The sequence below is a fragment of the Theobroma cacao genome, chromosome 9 (assembly GCF_053813885.1).
Source record: "Theobroma cacao isolate CCN51 chromosome 9, ASM5381388v1, whole genome shotgun sequence".
Classification (NCBI taxonomy): domain Eukaryota; kingdom Viridiplantae; phylum Streptophyta; class Magnoliopsida; order Malvales; family Malvaceae; genus Theobroma; species Theobroma cacao.
This window is the reverse complement of record NC_142647.1, coordinates 16,367,407-16,386,716: the sequence shown is the minus strand read 5'-3', so window position 1 is coordinate 16,386,716 and position 19,310 is coordinate 16,367,407. Positions and strand designations below refer to the sequence as shown.

The following is a 19,310-nucleotide window of genomic DNA, read 5'->3' as shown; positions in this document are numbered from 1 at the left end:
TCTAACTTCAATTGTGTGAACCAAGTTTAAGATTCAGAGGTAAGAAATAATGTTTTTTAATGTAAAAGTCTTATTGTTATTTTCGTGAAAATTGAAGGGAAAATTTAACATTATTATCTCTTATGAGAATAGTAAAACGTAAAGCTTTATATGTGAAAGAAGTGGGTGCAGGTGAAATTTATCTTATAAAAAATTAGTTCACTGGTCCCTAAGATTAATGATAATGAAGGGAGACTTAATCATCCTAAAAGACCCCTAACCCTTTCATACCCATTGCTTAAAGAATAAATAAACAGTAAACCTCCCAAAGTGGCTGTAACAAAGAAAATTTCAGAACCACCCATGCCCATTGCTCCACACCACCGAGCAATGCAAACTTCGAAAATGCATTAGGAAAAAGCGAAAGCCATGCCTTTTCTCATAAAATTCTCTCGTTCATTTTCTTCTTCTTTCGATAACCTTCATAAAATTCCACCTCTTCAAACACTACTAAAAAGAGGCTTCACTCCCACTCTCAAGTCCGTTAACCGACTTCTTCTGTTTCTCTCCAACACCCAAAGATTCAACTCAATTATCCATCTCTTCTCTCAGTTGGAGTCAAACAATATCAAAGCCAACTCCCAAACTCACTCAATCCTCACTTGGGCTCTCTTCAAATTGCACAAATTTGAAGAAGCGGAGCATTTGATGACTACCCAGCTGTCAAACTCTTCAAATTGCCCCAAAACCCGGTTTTGGGATTCTCTAATTCAAGGATTTGGTGTCATCCAAAGCAACCCAGAAAAGGGTCTTTTGCTGTTAAAGCATTGGTTAGGGAATTATGGTACATTGCCTTCGTCTTTGACATTTTGTTCATTGATTCATAGTTTTATATCTCAAGGAAATAAGAATGGAGCGATTGAGGTGTTAGAATTGATGATAGATGACAAAGTTAGATACCCTTTTGATAATTTTGTTTGTAGTTCAGTGATTGCTGGTTTTTGTAAGATTGGGAAACCTGACCTTGCACTTGGATTTTTCAAAAATGCTATAAAGTCAGGAGCTTTAAGGCCTAATGTTGTTGCTTATACAGCTCTGTTAAGCACCTTTAATATGTTGGGTAGATTTAATGAGGCTTGTGATTTGGTTTCTATGATGGAAAAAGAAGGACTGGCATTGGATGTTATTCTTTATAGCAGTTGGATTTGTGGGTACTTTAGAAATGGATGTTTAATGGAGGCTTTAAAAAAACATAGAGAGATGGTGGAACGAGGAATAAACCCGGATACTGTTAGCTACACTATTCTCATCGATGGATTTTCAAAGGAGGGTACAGTGGAAAAGGCGGTTGGGTTTTTGAAGAAGATGTTCAAAGATGGGGTGGTACCCAATGTGGTTACATATACGGCGATCATGTTAGGATTTTGCAAAAAAGGGAAATTGGAGGAGGCATTTACATTTTTCAAGGAAGTAGAAGCTATGGGGATTGAAGTGGATGAGTTCATGTATGCAACTTTGCTTGAGGGAGCTTGCAGGAAAGGAGATTTTGATTGCGTCTTTCATCTACTGGATGAAATGGAGAAGAAGGGCATTAAACCAAGTATTGTTACATATAATATAGTCATTAATGGGTTGTGTAAGGTTGGTAGGACATCTGAAGCGGATAATATATTCAAACAGGTAGAGGGTGATATTGTAACATACAGTATACTGCTGCATGGGTACACTGAAGAAGGGAATGTGAAGAGGTTTTTTGAGACAAAAGGAAAACTGGATGAAGCAGGGCTTCGTATGGATGTTGTTGCATGTAACATACTTATCAAAGCACTATTTACGGTTGGTGCATTTGAAGATGCCCATGCACTCTTCAAAGCAATGCCTGAAATGGATTTGAATGCAGATTCGATTACTTATAGCACAATGATTGATGGCTATTGTAAAGTGGGTCGAATTGAGGAGGCACTTGAGGTATTTGATGAGTATAGGATGTCTTTTGTTTCTTCTGTTGCATGCTATAATTGCATCATAAGTGGGCTATGCAAAAGAGGAATGGTTGATATGGCCACTGAGGTGTTTTTTGAACTTGGTAAGAAAGGTTTGGCTTTGGACATGGGTATCTCTAAGATGTTGATCATGGCAACTTTCGCTGAAAGAGGTGCAGAGGGAGTTAGGAGTTTTGTTTACAAACTTGAGAAATTTGGGTCTGACATGTACAAAAGTATATGTGATGATGCTATCTGTTTCTTGTGCGAAAGAGGTTTCATTGAAGATGCAAGTGAAGTGTACATTGTGATGAGGAGGAAAGGTTTAGCTTTGGCAAAAAATTCCTACAATTTGGTATTAAAAAAACTTATTGATGATGGGAAACAGTCTTTAGTGGGGCCTTTTCTCAATTTCTTCCTGAAAGAGTATGGCCTAGTTGAGTCTATGGTTAACAAGATTGTGGCACACTACTTGTGTCTTAAGGATATGGATATTGCACTACGGTTTCTCAAGAAGATGAAGGAGCAAGTATCAATAGTCACATTGCCTTCCTCTGTTTTCAGAAAACTTGTAAAGGATGGTAGAGTATTGGATGCTTATAAACTTGTCTTGGAAGCCAGTGAAAATTTTACTGTTATGGATGAGATTGATTACTCAATCCTGGTTGATGCCCTTTGCAAGGAAGGATACCTTAATGAGGTCTTAGATCTGTGTTCTTTTGTTAAAAATAAGGGGATTACTCTTAACATTGTCACATACAATTCTGTCATAAATGGATTGTGTCGTCAGGGGTGTTTTATTGAAGCATTACGACTGTTTGACTCATTAGAAAGAATTGACTTGGTGCCCTCTAGAGTCACATATGCAACACTGATTGACAACTTATGTAAACAAGGTTTTCTGCTAGAAGCCAGAAAAATTTTTGATGGTATGATCTTCAAGGGCTGTGAACCAAATATATGTGTTTATAACTCATTAATTGACAATTACTGTAAGTTTGGTCCAATGGATGAAGCCTTGAAACTTATGTCTGATCTGGAGATAAAAGGTATAAAGCCTGATGACTTCACTATTAGTGCTCTAATTTATGGCTATTGCAAGAAAGGTGACATGGAAGGGGCTCTTACATTCTTTTCTGAGTTCAAAATGAAAGGTATATCTCCTGATTTCTTGGGTTTTATTCATATGATACGGGGTCTTAGTGCAAAAGGAAGGATGGAAGAGGCAAGGAGTATCTTAAGAGAAATGCTTCAGACAAAATCGGTTATGCAGCTGATAAATAGAATTGATACTGAGATTGAGTCAGAGTCAATAGAAAGTTTTCTTGTATACTTATGTGAGCAAGGAAGTATTCAAGAAGCTCTGGTAGTTCTTAGTGAAATTGGGTCTATACTTTTTCCTATTCAAAGGTGGTCTACTGCTTATCAAGAATCTCAAGCACCAAACAAACGCTTGAAGAGTGAAGCTCTTTCTGCAGTCCCCACTGCATCAGCGAGACCCAATAAAAAATCTGATCTAGATTGTGCGTTGCATGACCCACAGCAAATAAGGAAGTTAGTAGAAAATTATAATGTTGGAAACGAGGAATCCCAATTTTGTGGCTTTGGCTTTAACTATTCCCTACTTAGTTCACTCTGTTCAAAAGGGGAGCGGCACAAGGCAAATAAATATGTGAATGAAATGCTTTCAAATTTGCAGGGAGATCTGTAGTCAAATTACAAAGTTTTTGGTTGCTATGACAAAAACCTAAAACTCTCTGCCTCCAAGATAGGACAAGAAGCTAAAGCCGATGATAATCATGTTATTTAAGCTTCTTCTGGTCTTCAAAAAGGTAACTTTCACATTTTCTTTGTTCTGAATATACTTATTATTCCTGGCAAAAATCTGTCAGCACCATGTTCTTAAGATTTTGGGACTTAATTGCTGCTGCTCTTTTTTTTTTTTTTTTTTTGGGTTATGAAGCTTACCTTATACCTTTACTACTGAAATGTGTTCGATTAGGGAAAATTACTTGGTGGGTCATTCACCGTTAAAACTTACTGGCAATACAGAGTTGTATTTCTGTTGCCCATTTATAAATTTTCAATTTATATACTTGACTCGAGGAAAATAAATAAAAACATTTTTGTCTAAAAGCTGCAACATAGTTCTGCCCCAGTCATGAACTACTTCTCCAAATCAGCATTTGTAAAACCCATAATGTTGTCATTACTATCACCAAACCAACACTAGAACCCACCAGCATTACCAAATTGATCCCAAATCCTTGACCACCAACACCCAAAATCTTTAATTTAAGAGGCATCAGTAAAGGAAGGGGGCAAGAAAAGGAGTCAGGATGACTTAAAAAATTGAGGACTGAGAGGGGGTTTTTTGTTATTGGAAGCAAGAGTAGGGGGTGGGAGGGGGTTGGCAGGTGGGGAGAACCCTTTGGCTGAATTATGGTAGCCTTTTGGCTGACTAATTTGTTTATTTTATTGACTTATCCTTTCACAATGTTAGGTATTTATCCTTTGTTTGAAGAATAGAAATGGCTTTAGAGATGTGAGAGAGAGGTGAAGAGAGTAGGCTCCTTCACTTTTTAAATTGACAATATAGGTGGTTGGAATAGACTTCTTGACTTTTTAAATTAACAATCATTTGTTTGATTGGGTGAATTAATTGATAGAGTTGTAATGCTTTTGATTCAGGAACATGTTGGAGACTAACAATATTTTTGCTTTTATAGTTGCTGTACTTTGTCATTCTTACTCTCTATTTTGTTGTTAAATTACCTTGTCAGTAAAACTAATTCGATCATACAGACTTTTGTCTGTTTTTCAGTGTCTGATTAGTACTAGGAAAACTCATTAGATAAATATTTACCAGAAAACTGTGTTGGAAACAACTGGGTCTTAGAGTGCTATATTGAGGGTTCCAGGACATAGTGCAACCGTCAGTCTTGTTGGAAAAAAGGCCAAGGTTTGGTGATGTTTCCAGGTATAAGGGTTTAATTTAATTTGTTTCTTGCCAATTGTGATATTGGTCCCTGATGCATATCTCTAGACTTTTTTTTCCTCTTTTTTTTTTTTTTTTGGTGCAAATCAATGTTGCCCACTGTTTTTTGCTTTAGCTTCCATGCAATCGAAGGGGGAAAGGAAATTATTATTGTTAAGCTACCAAAGAATTAAACTAAGAAACAGAAAAACACGTGCTCGCTTCTGTCTGCAACAGTGGTGACTATAATTGCATCAGCTTCTAGCTGCTCAATATATCACTGAGGAATAGTGCTAATATGTTCACATCTATGAATATGTACTCCACATGGTTCAGGTCTAAAAGCAAAGAAAGAGCAAGAGTGGAGGCTTGGAAGTGAGGAAATATTTCAAAGTTTTCTTAAAGCGCATGCACACTCATATATAGATATATAGATAGATAGATTTGTACGCATATGTGCGTGTATATTGAGGGCTAGTTATATGCCATGTCCTATTTTCATGAGATACTAAGTTAATATGAGTTGATTTATTTCTTATACTTAAAAACTCATCCAAAACTTAAAATGTATAATATTAGATGGATAAGAGGTGGGATTATGCACCTGTATTCATTTTAAAATAATTTATCAGCTATGACTAGTTATGGCTTGCACATGCTAGCCATTTTCATGAAGATTGTTTTGTTTATACTAATTTACTTTTAGATGTAGCACTTAATTCCAATTAGTTGTCAATAGCAAAAACTTTGCACCCTTCCACTGAGAATCAACCCCACCCCCACCTCCCCTCCCCCTTTATCATTCTTCCCCTGTTTGTGCAGCTCACCTTTTAGTGTTGTTGTTTTGTTCTCTACACATCTAAATTTTATGTTTCATTTGAAAATTTTCAAAAAAGGCAAAAGGAATACCCAATACTTGCATCTTTAAACTCTTCATTTGGTGTAGCTTCCACCATCTTTTCCATTAGATACTCTTTCTTTTCATGTTGTCCATATTTTTTAAATTCTTTACTATGAGTTGCATGGTTTATGTTTTGATTGAATTTGCATATCCTTTTCCGCCCTCTCTCTCTCCCTCTCTTACAAAGCCACCATATTCTTTGATTGTTGACAAGTTCAATGGCGACAAAACTTCATCTAATTTCTCTCTCCATTTTTGATGTAGAGAATGGTTGCTGGTATTGAGTGATTAGTCTAGTGAGAGTAGAGAAAAAAATTAATCCACCTAGAGCTAGTCATTTGAGAAGTTGTTGAATGCATTATTATCCAAAATAAGTCACAACAAATTATTTTAGGTCTCAAGTGCCTTTAATAATAGTTATAGAAATATTTGACAATTTAATGGAAGATGAATGGTAAATGTGCATAGACACAGAAACAGAACACATGCATACAAATTTGTATGCATGTATATTGTCATACTGACATATTTGTATTGCTCTGTGCTTTTATTTCTCTCAATATTTGAATATATGCGTGTTTTAATGCGTGCTTGTTAGTGCATCAACCAAAGTTAAGTGTGGGAACCCTCCTCTTTGGCCTTTTTCTGTGGTACATATTTCTTGAAATCTATTATTGCGTTTATGTTTTCCATTTATTATTTGCCTCATATTTGAAGCTGATCAGATGTTTATATGAATTCAGAGGGTATAGCTCAAACTTTTGGTCAACTTAACTTAACTTTTGGCATGCATGATCTACATATTTGCAAATATTAAAATCATTTTTAGTTGTTAAAATGTCATCTCTTAAAGTAGTTATAAGGCCTTTAGGTACAAGATACATTGCAGTAACATATATCTCATTCTATAAGTAACAAAGAAAAACATATTTCTGTTTTTCTTCTCAGTGATTTTTTATGTTGCTTCAAGTCAAGAATATAACTAGAGGTGGCAATTGAGCAAGGTGGTCAGCTTCAGGTTGTTTCTGGTATCCAGTCAATTTGGTTCGGCTTGTTGACTTTTCAAGTCACTTCAGTATGGGTTACTTATGGGTTGATTCAAGTCATTCAATTTCACATTTGCTTCTCACTTTTATTCTACTAGAGATGGCAATGGTGTTTAGGTTCAAGTTGGGGTTGGATTTTGGAACTTGACTTTTCAAGTCAATTTGGGCTGAATGAGTTGCTCCAAGTTTTAGATGAGTTCTGAGATTTTAAACTTCTTTGGATGGTTGCTTTCTTTCTATTTTTCTTTTTTAATATTTAAACTTCGTAGGTTGAAAGGAAATATCTACAGCAGTTTTAGTTTAGTTTTTACTTGTTTGCTGAAATTTAGAATTGTTTTGATGTCTAATAGCTGGATCTTCATTGTTTTTTCCAATATGTTAGTTTAGGTATATTACGAAATAATTTACTTAAAATTTGTAATACAGTTTTACAACTAACAAATTTAGCTGGTTCATCAACCAAATCCAAGTTACTCTTGTTAATGATAAGGTGTCTTTAATTAAGAGAAACGTTAGGTAATATGTAAGAGAGAGAGAACAAAATAATTGTTAAAAACAAAAATAGATGGTAACAGTTTATTAAAAGAAGGAGCTAGTAAAAGAATGAAGAATATGTGTTCTTTTTTCTTTTTGGACATGTGATGTTGAGGCTACACAGTGGGGGTAGCCCTTTCCCAATCGCATAAATTTCATCCTGCCCATCCTAGGGTTTGCACTTAAGACCTCCAAAATGGAGTTTTAATCTCTAACTGCAGAGATGTCTCCTTGGGGGACAGAATATCTTTACAGCCAGTGTCAAATTGGAACTTGCCTACATATATAAAAACACACACACAAGCTGTGCACAACCACACAGGCTTTTAGTTGTCACTGTTGTCACTATCTCAGCTTGATTTGGAGCAATAGGCCTGGTATATTTCTACTTTGATGAATTTAAATTGTCCATAGAGTTGGAGTTGCTGATATTTCTTCACCTGCTCCCTTCCCCTGTTCCTCAAGGGACCTCACATCTATAGATCTCTGTCTGCGTATTCTTGGCCATGAAACAAATAAGTTATAAAAAAAAAACATGTGCAGTCTTGCATAACTTTCGAACTTCGGTGTGAGCCAAATTTAGTGCTGTGCTAGACTTCTAGGTTTTGGTAGTGAATTTTATGTAGCACACAATTCTTAAAGGACTTCCTGCATCTAAAAACGGATTCAGGAATCTATATACTGACTTCTGTGGTATACAGTCTAATAATACTTGGAGTCTTCAACAGTTTCCATCTTACTGTGGTAAGGCTTAGAAACATAGCCATCCATCTATTCAGCTGCAGTTGTGTATCTTCTCAGGTAAATTATGTCTTGTCTCAGGGATGACAAGCACTAAATTTCTAATCTGACAATTTCTCTCTCTTATCAGTGGCCAGAATCTCTTTATTCAAATTTCAAACTGTTCTTATTAGAATAAAAGTAATTGTATTAATTTCTTTAATGACTGTGACTTAAAGTAATAACTAATGGGACTTCCTTGGTATTCTGACAAAAAAATACAATTTCTTTCAGATTTATCGGTTGGCAGATCACCAGTTTCAGAGCTGGTAAACATTGGCACTGTCAGCTTCCTTTTATGCTTGCTGTGCTTACCAACTATCAAACATGTTGATCAGGCTGTTTCATTCTTTTGATCCCTGAAAAGTTCTCCCTGTGTGGTAACATAGCCTGGCAACTCTTCTATTTTCATGATTCAGCTGGGTAGTGCCTTTACCCTGGATTATATGTTGATGGCACTGCACTTGAGGAAAATTTGCCTTCAAAGAACTTTTCTTTGAGGCATTTGATGAGGAAAGGACTGTGTTGCTATACAGTCAGGGAGAGCAAAATTTTTGGCAGAAATGATAATGGGGGCACAAATTTGGCTGCTTATTATGGAGATAGGTTGCAAATGAGGCCTTTTAACATCTATTGAACTATGTGACATTTATTATTTGACAATGGGAGTTATTAAGTACGGGCAAGAAGAAACTTTGAAATTACTACTGGAGTTCTCCAAAAGAGAGCCACTAGATGGTGGGTTGATCATCGATGCAAGATAAAATGAAACGTAATCATCTGGTGCAAGTGCTGCAGCAAGATTCATTCCAGTGGTGCAATCAGGTGATTGTGCATGGTGGCATTTAACTTTGCTCTGGGCACTTGGTGTCAGATGATTTAAGCTTGTATTCCCAGACATATCCGACTTTCTTCTTCAAGACTGTTGCAGAATCTTGCTAACAGTTTCTCAACAACTGGGCTACTGGATGAAGATACGGTGATGTTGCCCGTGATCCTTTGTTTATTTTGTAGTGGTGGGTTGTCAACATCTAGGTTATTAGTATCAACAAAACATTACTGTAAAATAAAAAATGGGGCATTCAGCTATTTTCCTATTGAGTATGTAGTAATCGTGTTTTAATTTATAGACAAGTGATTACTCTTAAAAGGCACGCCATGACTGTGATGCACTCTGAACTTTTTTATTATTTATAGGAACTGGGGTGTGCAACATATTTGAGATGAGAAACTAATTAAGTTGCCTTCCACTCTTGGGTAATCTGGAAATCTGTATACAAAAAACCAAGCAAAGAGGTTCAATCATCAAGAAGTTGGCAATCCATCCTTTGCAGATATAACGTTTGGTTGGTAAGATCATAAGCCACATTGTAATTCTGTTGCGCCCTTATTCCAATTATAGAGAGGATATCAGGTTCAGGAATGTCCTCAAAGGATCTAACTGGATGGATAGCCAGGCAAAATACTTGTGGTTCTTTATAATAGAACAAGCTTCCTGTATCCAAAACCAAATCAGCTCCCTCTGCCAAATGAAATGTTACAGCGGGAAATCCGACAAGATCTCGACTCACACTTCCATTGTAACACAATGACCAGCGCTCTGTTTTATATAGAACTCGTTGGAGGAACGGATCTAGTAAGAGACGGATGTTGCTGTATAGTTCACTATACTCGGTTTCCGGTATATAACTTAACTCTGCTCCAGAGTCGATTATCATTCCACCAGAGCCGTGGAGAGTCCTCTTAAATACATTGGGATCAAAATGAAGTCTTATGTCCCCTAAACTTGCACCTTCGAGGGTTACGTAGTAAAGGCCCTTGTACATTTCGAAAGGCGTTGAATAACCTTCAATGTCTGCCCCGTCACCAATAACTAACCTATTGTAACTATACTCCGGATCGTTCATGTTTCCAATGCAATAGGAAAATTTGTTTCCCAGCTTGGTGACTAAAGATGTTGGAGAATCTCCAAGTCCGAAAATCCCATTGAATTTCCTCCCACTTAGGCCTCCAGTAGTGCTACAGCCGAAACTCACATTAGGCACCACAACGCTGCCCTCATCAAATGTCTCGAAGGTAAATTGGTCGGTTGAAAGAACTCCGCCAGTTGAAAAGTGGTTTTCATATGCTATCGAAAACTTGCACTGATTTGAATCAGTATCACAGCTTTTGCGAGGCAAAGAGTCACACTTTGCATCTTCGCATGACGTAGCTGCATATGAGGAGGACTTGGAAGGATCGAAACAGTCTTTTGTGCCCATGCAACGCTTGCATTCAACCCATAAGAGTGTGCTGCCAGTATCCATCACAGCAAGCTGGGGAACAGGGGGCTGCCCTAAAGAAAATTTCACAAGAAAGATTCCTCTATCGATGTCAAGATGGGCTTGAACATCGTTACTGCTGGCTAAACTCGTCCTAACTTTTGATCGTAGGTAGGCAAGACGAGCAGCCGAATTTTGCACCATGTAGGTTGCATGATCTACTACTGTATCAGAAGGGTTGTAGGTTGGAGAGAAAATGGAGTTATAGTGAAAAAGTTTAGCATGTAGGCGTCGAGGTTTCATGGTGGAGGCAATCCTTGTGGCGGAATTAGGCAATGCTAAGAAATTTGTCAGGGTTAGAAGGAGCAAGGGAAACAATACTGCAAATGGAGGTGGTGTTGAATCCATGGTGAGAGTAGTGCAAGTGCAATCAAGTTGGGAAATCCTACAGCTACAGGATTTAATAAGAGCCGTCTCCACATGGAGTGCATGGGCTACGTAAGTGAAATTTGGTGAACAGAATCAGAATTGCTCAAGGAAAATCTTTCTTTGAGTATAAGCACCAATCTTGCTTCTCCTTTATATATTTGGATCTTGTTACTCTAAAATCAACTAAAACTTGACCTAACACTCATTGTTATCTTCTTTTATTTTTATGATGAGAGATCAAGTTCAGCATGTGAATTAATCCTTCCTACGCTTTGAATAAGTATCCTTAACAATTTATCAAATTAACAATAAATATCATCGATTTAAACGAATTGATATGATATTTTATTTTTTATATTATTAATTTGTTAATATATGCATAAACATAAATTAAAAAAGATAGTAACATTGTTTATATTTCACGTTTCATTCATGGGTTTTTGTTAATAAAAACATGTAATGGCCTTTATTCAATATTTTAACAAGTCACCTACAACTCATGGCCACAAAAACCAAATCAAGATCTTGCAGGTACACATAAGAACCCATTAAAACGAGATCCCTTTGAAAGCCCTAAATCATCTAAATAAAGTAATATTGTTTTTATATTTTATGATAAATATATATATATATATATAAATATATATATATATATGAAAATGTAATTTTCTCATACTTGACATGATTTTATGCCTGGGAATGTAACATTCCCTTGGATAACACCATCCCATCATAAAAGGGAATCTCATTCATATACCGTTAGGGGTGGGGAACTGAGAAATATAATGACCAAGTATGGACTCTCAACTAACGGATTTTAACAATTAAAGCCTCATATTTCCTGAAAAGAGTGCATTAGTCTTTGTTTTTCAACCTTTTACAAAAGAAAGAAACAAAAAATGAATCCCCCAATATTCTTTCACATATATATTAATGTTTGGATAGCACAAATGTGGGGGAAAAAATGGACAAGAAATTACCCATCTGGAAGGAAGCAACACTAACAACTCGTTAGCCTCCAACCTCATTCAAATCATCCTACCTGCTCTTCCAGTTTGCCCTAGCACTCAAGAATTGTGGTTGGAAAAGCGGCCATTTACAACTGTGTAATCTATATATGTGACCCCAGGATGGAGTGAAGGGATCGAGTAAAAACTATCTGACCAAAAAATTCACAGTCAAAAATTGAGGAGCATCATCAATTTATCTACGGTTTCTGGATAGAATTTCCTTGCAAATAGGTAGCACGGCCGTCTGATACCATTCCACAGGCAAGGCTGTACCTGCTCTTCACTCTACCAAAGGCAAACCAAAGGACAACCAGGTTGAGAATCTACTAATCTTACCAACCTCTGAAAGCATGACAGATTGTGTTTGAAATGTATACCTTTTCATCACTTGTTACATGGACACTCAAATCAATCGACTGCAAAAATATAATACAAAATTCATCAGAACCTAAATTTATCATTATTGATAACCACAATCTACTCCAGTTTTCCCAGATGACAAATGCAAGACTTAATCATCATACACAGGAACCACACATTTTCACTTAATCAGTTTAAAAGGAAAGGTGTTAAGTTGTTGAGTGTTGGCATATTATCCCTTCATTGTGGCAAAAATGAAGGTATGTTTTCCTAAAGAACATACTACACCACACTCATTAGCATCAAACAACAAAAAATGGCAAGTAATTATTGCAAAAGGGTTGCTTAAAAAATAGAGAGATAAGCAGGTGTACCGTAATATTCTTCAGAAGCTCATCCGTAACATCCTGAGCCCTATATGATTTAGGATGCCACTTTCTCTCAGACCAGTCAACATGTGTTACTGACCAGTTTGCAATACCTCCAGGATCAATCATCTGAGGGCACACAAATGAAAACAGATTAGGAGAGGCTAAAGTGAAAAGTAGGAAACATGATATAGAATATGATTCTCACCTGGAAAAAGGTTGGCAAGTAATGCTCATCAGCAATGCAATTTTTGCCATCCAAACCTGGCTGTAATAATCAAGAACATGGATGCCAATGAGTCAGCAACGTAAATCTTGTTCAAGAATTCTATCTAGTTAAAACTTCCACAGATTATAACTACCAGTTACTATATCTACATATCATCTCCATGACAAAAATTCTGTCAATTCACATGTAAGGAGAACGATTTTCTGCCCTTGTTATGCAGGATAAGGAATTCAAGAAAGCTAGAAAAATTACCAGGCCAAACCCACACCGTCTTGTTTAAGCAGAAAATAACATCTAACTTTATATAAATCCAGAGAATTCCTTACAAATAACTATACTTTCTAAAAAAGGAGTTTATTTTATGTAGCTCACAGTCAAGTCATTAACATCTAGAAATATTCTGCCATCTCTCTGATGCTAACAGTTAAGCTAGAAAAAGACTGAGTGATAAACATTGATCATGCAAATTCAGACCAGTCTAACTGACAGGTAATATAGGTAGAAAACAGACACATCAATTATATACCTCAAAAAGTTTTAGCGAATGATATTCACCAATCTACTTCAAAACACATTCAGCTTTTTTCTTGATTGACAAACTAGAAGCATTGAATTGGAAAGAAAGAAAGCAAGAGATCAGAAAAATTGAAATCAAGTTTAGCTACCACTTTTGCTGCTATATGTTAAGAAATATATAATACTTCAAAAAACCAGAGTAGTTAGAGCTACTTTTGGCATCATGTTCCAAAAAATTTCACCTACGCAAACTCAAATTAATTCTCTTCATATGTTTCAATATTATTTTTTGAAGTGAAGAATACATGAAGAAATCAAGAATATTAAAGTGAGCCAACTCCGTGAATCAAAGAGGGTAAATTCAAAATTGTGCAGATTACAGTAAATCGAACTACATTTTAAGATCAAATTCACCTTGCAGTAATCCCGGAACCTAGAGTAGTAAAGATTGTCAGCAATAACTATCAGAGCATGCTGCCGTCTCATGGAGAACCACTGCACAAAATTCACTCATTTAAACTTGCCGCAAAAATGCACTAGATAAGTTTGCTTAAAAGGTATGCTGGAGGCTGCAATATTTCATAACAAGAGACTTGCATCTGGAGATGACTCAAACAAATTGGGGTAAAGAAAACAGTTAATATTCAAAATGAAAAGGATACATGAACGCATCAACTATGGTGATCAAATTTGTCATAATATAAGACATCGGGGAGTGATGCATGGCCTTCACATTGTCACAAGCAGAGTTGACTTTGGTAAAGTTCATTCACACATCCCAGCTACAATTTGTCATTCCAATTGATCTATTGTAATGCATATTTATCTAACAATAAATGGTCTTTATATCATATCAATTAAGACATACCTGCGCACCCTTTCTGAAGTCTTTCTTTTCTACTTCAGGTAACATGTGCTCCGAATACCTGCCATTTCCGTGTGGTCCAGGATCCACAAAGCTGGCAAACAAGGTGGGGATACATGTCAAATGAGTGAAAACAGTACAAGAAGTCCATCAAGTGTGTGCGTGTGTATATTCTCTAATTCAAAACCCCTATTCCAGGAGCTATTTAGGCAAAAGAAACTGTTTCAGATTACAAAAGAGCTGGTACCTGGTACAGGCATATACATTGGAAGATTTCACTTACCAATCAACAAAACTCATATTGGCATGCATCAGATAGTTGTAGACATAGTCAAAATTATGCAACGGGACACAACTGCAATGCCGGGATGATTGCTTCAGATATTGATAATAGTACAAGTCAAAAAAAAAAAGTCCTTTGGGGGATGCGATGGGGGCTGAAGGAAGTAAGACATACTATATTACCTCTCAGAAAGTAACAGAAAATGTTGGTTATCAGGATCTTTTAGAGCATGTACCAATAATCGTCTCTCTGCATCAACCATTGAAATTTTCCCCCATACAACCTGCAAATTCAGTGAATTTAAAGATCACTAGCTCATCAAATTATAATATAGAGTACAGTAACATAGTTAATAAATATGATAACAAAGTAACAAATTATCAAAATCAGTTAAACTACAACACAATTGACAATAAGAAAAGAAAAAGTAACAATCACGTCAATATATATATATATATATATATATATATATATATATATATATAGATAAAGTAACCACACAATAATAGTTGAAATAGCCTTTTATCAGATCACAAAGTTTGACTACAAAATTTGATATTAAAAATAGCACACATGCACACCCCTAACTGCACAAAAATTGTGTCTAATAGTCGTGGGATGTAAAATGATGCCGAAGCATATAATTAGTATCTTTACCACAATACTTTAGTGACATGGTAAGTGCTATAATCATGTCTTTGGGTTTCTATTCTGAGAGATTTTCCAAACTACAAATAAATTTGGACTTAAACTATGACAGACCTCGTAAAGTAAAAACATGAACAGAGACAGACTCTTGATATTGGAGACATGGAAGGATATAGGGCAGTCTACCCCTTTCCCTCTGATAGACCGAAATTAAGTAGTTGACTGCCAGCCTTTCTGCTGCAGCCATTTTCAAGTCCATAGTGGATATATTTTTCTATGACCATTGTAAAATCAGGATACTTAGCATGTGCTTCCAAATCTATAGAACAAATCCAGAAGCATGGAAAAAGTGGGAGAAATAGCAAACTATCTATCAGCAAAATTAATCTAAGATACATACCTCATCACTGCGAATTTCCCGGTTAAGAAAGTAACGACTCACGTGCACTGGTTTTCCTTTTGATGCATGGACATAAACAGAAAATTTGCCCTCATGCCCCTGTGAGGAAAAATGAGCAAACTTTTGATAAAGATACAGGGAAAATAACATCTCAAAAGTAACTGAAAGCCACAAATGCGGTAAAAGAAATAGAAAAAAATGATCATAAATTCCTTTCTGTAAGAATTCAACAGAAACAGTATGAACTGAGGCAGACAGTCAAACATAACTAAAAAGTTTTTTGATACAGACATCCTGATAAATGCAAAGCAGGGAATCTGCCCACTTCCATCTCCACCCTACATTTGTATTCATTCACAATAAGCCAGATTGATATCACTAGTACCTCCACCATACAAATTAACCCATATTTGCATCCACAATCAACAAAGGAGATGCAGTTACTAGAATGACCAACCTGACACAAAAAGTAGTTAAGTGACCAACCTAAATTACTTCATTTGAATCAACCATTAGTGACAAATGTATTATTTGATTCAAAAATAGGCTTCATACAGCCAGAAGCTTTTAAGTAATACTATAAGACACTCTGTGTTGCCTACACCAGAAATTTTTTATACCATAAGTCTAGTTAGTTCAAACAGACTAAAATTCTATCATAGGAATTAAACCAGTACTCCAACCTTCCCTCCCTTTCACTATGAATGCCCGCATGTATAGCATACAACAGCTTCAGTTCTTTGTCCAACTCAACTTTGTATTTGTTATGCTTCTAGATCTAATGTATGAGCTGAAATGCTTCTTAATTTCCATGTTGAGGTTATATATCACCGAATACTGGCACTTTCTTCAGATAATGATCATAAATTTGCAAATCACACATGCATACTGCATCCTTCTGTAGCATAAACAACACCTATTGCAAAAATTATGTTTTTATATATCAAATTCTTGGCAAGTAATATGAAAATAACACTTAATACATTTCCAGATAGGGTCCAGTCATATAACAGTTCATATCTGCCCTGCTATCTGTAGCATTAAGGTGTAAGAAACCTTCAGATGTGAATATTATTACTAATAGGCTAAACCAAGAAATCTCCAGCAAAAGGTTTTAAAAACATAACAATACAAAAATTACAAAACCTGAAGAAAGGATCCAAACTATCTAAGATCTCCAGTTAGGGTAGGTAGAGTACTCCAAAACACAATATCATATTCTTCCTTTATTACCCAAAGGTACAGGTATAAAAAAGCACCTTTATTACCCACGGTCCTTGCTTTCACTCCCTATGAACACTATGGTCCAGACCCAAAATCTCTAGCAGGTTTTCCCACCTGCCATTAATGCAATGTCATTGCTATGCACAACATTTCCCCTGTAAGCCCTAAGCCCTCACCCCTCATCCAAGCATTTCTCAACCAAAAAAAATGCCAATTTTGTATCTATATTCTATACTAACAAAGATGCATTAATAGACATATACAAACAACTTCAGGGAAAAAAGTAACCCAAAACAGGCATGGTACCTGAGCCTTGGCACAAAAAATGTGATTTCTTTCTTAGCAAGCTTTTACATGGTAGATTTTGTATATGATGCATCATCCAACCTTGTTATACAGGAATAAACCTTGACCTTAATTTCTTCTCAATATATTAGTTCGTGAAAGCCAAGTCCAGGGATAATAATCATAACATTAAATGGGATACTAAAATATCGATGAAGCATATAAAGACATTAGATTATGAAAAGGAAAAATTAACTAGCAGTGAAAAAAAATAACTTACACGGAAGAACATATCCCAAAGCTTCTCAAAAGGTAGTGAACTTGGAGTTAAGAACATGAATGCAATTTTAGAATTCTTAGATTGAACAGGAGGTGTATTCAAAATATCCCTAAACACAACCCGTGATGCAATCTCCTCATCAGTTAATTCCCTTGCAGGAGCGGGAGGAAGCCAATCAGTAAGAGCCTTGCAACCTCTAGAAGAAAATACGTAACAAGCAGCATTGCCGCGTGGTGGATATATATAAGCACAAACTAGAAAAAGGCTGACTAATGAAACCAAGAAAATTATCCATATCGGCCTCTTCAAAGGAGGGCGGTGGCGAGCCCCAGGCAAGATCTGCATATCACCCATGCTGCCTAGTCGCCACGCCTGACCTGCCTTCATCTAGCACAAACACCACAGCTTTATATTCACGTGACTCATTTTTTTTCCAGTTTTCTCTCAAAAATGAATTAGTATTCGAGAACCAAAGACAGATTCTTCAACTGATCTATGTAATGTAATCTGAGAAAGGAAACCATAAGCAAAAGAATTACATTTACTTAGTTTGCAACACAAGTATCCTTAACACATGAGATGAAATGACAAAACTTGGTCAACAGCGTCAGCTTAAATACCAAGTGCAACAAACCGATCATATCCTTAACCATAAAACTTTTGGAATGGAATCAAAATTAAAAAACAAAAAATTGTCCAAATTTAAACATCAATGCCTAGTATGGAGAAACCGTATACTCAACCTTATGTTGTACGCATTTCAAAAAGAACAACACCAGAATACAAAATTTACCTTTTATTTTCATGGGTAATCAAACGGCTCAATAGCAACACTTTCTCAACTTATTCAAAACGGATAGCATGAATTGAAAAAAGAAAATGCAAAGTTCGGGATTTGCCTAACTACTCAAACCAAACGCAGCTTCTTTCAACAATTTCTATCCATAAGGAGGAACTTGTGATAAAAAAAAAAAACAGAAGAAAAAAGTCAACCCAAATCGACGACCTCGCTGGTCCAACCTACCAAAAGCCAAAGACTCATTCAAATCCAACAAAGGAATAACATTTCTACACTCAATTTCCCCCCTCAGCCAATACCCTCCCCTCCCCCAAAGAAAAAAGTCGTAAAGAATGAAACTATCTCTTTCTTTTTTTAAAAATAAAAATAAAAATAAAAACACTGGAAACGAAAAGAAATGAGAAGCAAATTACCTGAGGAATTGAGCTGACTGATGTAAATGAAAGAGATCTTAAAATCTTGGGATTTCGAAGATTCAAGAATCAAAAGTATATCAAGATCTAGGGCAGGCAGAGCATGAAACAAGAAACAAGAAACAAGAAACAAGAAACAAGAAACAGAGAAAAAGATATGTACTGGGTGTGTATTTATATAAAAAAATAATCTCTGTAAAATGGGTTTTTGATTCTTTAGAGGATTCGTTTATGTGTTTGTTTCTGGATTCTTTTATCTTTATTTATATTTTTGTATTCTTTTCTTGTTTGCAAAAGAGGGAGAGCGAGAGGGAGAGGGAGCCGAAGAGGAAGCAGGCGGGGTGGAATTTTTTAGCTAACCGTGCATCCTTCCAAACACAAAACAAAGCCGGCGATTTAATTTAATTTAACTAATTCTTCTTTTTAATGTGGTAATTATTTAATGCTGTTTATTTTATTATTTTGTGATCAAATGTCAAGGCCTAGTCGCATTTCCAGCGCGTGTTCAACCCGTATTCTAGGCCTCCTCACTTGAAACCTTATGGGGGCTAATTATTTTATCTATACTTGCTAAGAAGAAAATTTAAAGGAAATTGTATTTGTTTGCTTTCCTAATTCAAGAGAAAAATCGGAAAGAAAAATAAAATAATTTGTAATTTTATACTTTAACTTTCTGATAACTCTTTAATATAGAGTTGTTTGAACTTAATTTTGATCGTAGTTTAACTTAGTTCTTGTATT

At 35.9% G+C, this 19,310-nt stretch overlaps 3 protein-coding genes across 5 annotated transcripts; 1 reads left to right on the top strand and 2 right to left on the bottom strand.

Moving 5' to 3' along the window:
- Nucleotides 1–309: 309 nt before the first annotated feature.
- LOC18589379 (Pentatricopeptide repeat (PPR) superfamily protein) lies at nt 310–9,449 on the top strand. Its single transcript, XM_007014325.3, has 2 exons — nt 310–3,793; nt 8,434–9,449. The coding sequence occupies exon 1, from the start codon at nt 409–411 to the stop codon at nt 3,670–3,672; it is 3,264 nt and encodes a 1,087-aa protein (XP_007014387.3). The 5' UTR covers nt 310–408; the 3' UTR covers nt 3,673–3,793; nt 8,434–9,449.
- A 48-nt stretch (nt 9,450–9,497) lies between these two features.
- LOC18589378 (aspartic proteinase CDR1-like) lies at nt 9,498–10,868 on the bottom strand. Its single transcript, XM_018126834.2, has one exon. The coding sequence runs from the start codon at nt 10,866–10,868 to the stop codon at nt 9,498–9,500; it is 1,371 nt and encodes a 456-aa protein (XP_017982323.2).
- Nucleotides 10,869–11,704: 836 nt separating this feature from the next.
- LOC18589377 (glycosyltransferase BC10-like) lies at nt 11,705–18,963 on the bottom strand. 3 transcript variants are annotated; one of them, XM_007014323.3, is made up of 11 exons: nt 18,570–18,963; nt 17,358–17,864; nt 15,569–15,667; nt 14,703–14,803; nt 14,521–14,592; nt 14,241–14,331; nt 13,787–13,867; nt 12,836–12,895; nt 12,634–12,756; nt 12,277–12,315; nt 11,705–12,184 (listed from the first exon to the last, which is right to left on the bottom strand). In XM_007014323.3, the coding sequence occupies exons 2-11, from the start codon at nt 17,742–17,744 to the stop codon at nt 12,068–12,070; spliced, it is 1,170 nt and encodes a 389-aa protein (XP_007014385.3). In that variant the 5' UTR covers nt 17,745–17,864; nt 18,570–18,963; the 3' UTR covers nt 11,705–12,067. The 3 variants fall into 3 exon arrangements, with proteins under 3 accessions (XP_007014385.3, XP_017983665.2, XP_088666181.1); XM_018128176.2 differs by having other exon boundaries at nt 17,358–17,744; XM_088810055.1 differs by lacking the exon at nt 18,570–18,963 and adding an exon at nt 18,151–18,377.
- Nucleotides 18,964–19,310: the final 347 nt, after the last annotated feature.

Excerpts from the sequence above, each read along its gene's own strand:
- LOC18589377 (XM_007014323.3), bottom strand. The coding sequence starts at position 17,744 with ATGAAGGCAGGTCAGGCGTGGCGACTAGGCAGCATGGGTGATATGCAG. Across the intron at positions 15,668-17,357 it reads TTTGGGATATGTTCTTCCGT|GGGCATGAGGGCAAATTTTC; the intron begins GTAAGTTATTTT and ends TTTTCCTCACAG. Across the intron at positions 14,332-14,520 it reads AATATGAGTTTTGTTGATTG|CTTTGTGGATCCTGGACCAC; the intron begins GTAAGTGAAATC and ends CTTGTTTGCCAG.
- LOC18589378 (XM_018126834.2), bottom strand. The coding sequence starts at position 10,868 with ATGGATTCAACACCACCTCCATTTGCAGTATTGTTTCCCTTGCTCCTT.
- LOC18589379 (XM_007014325.3), top strand. The coding sequence starts at position 409 with ATGCCTTTTCTCATAAAATTCTCTCGTTCATTTTCTTCTTCTTTCGAT.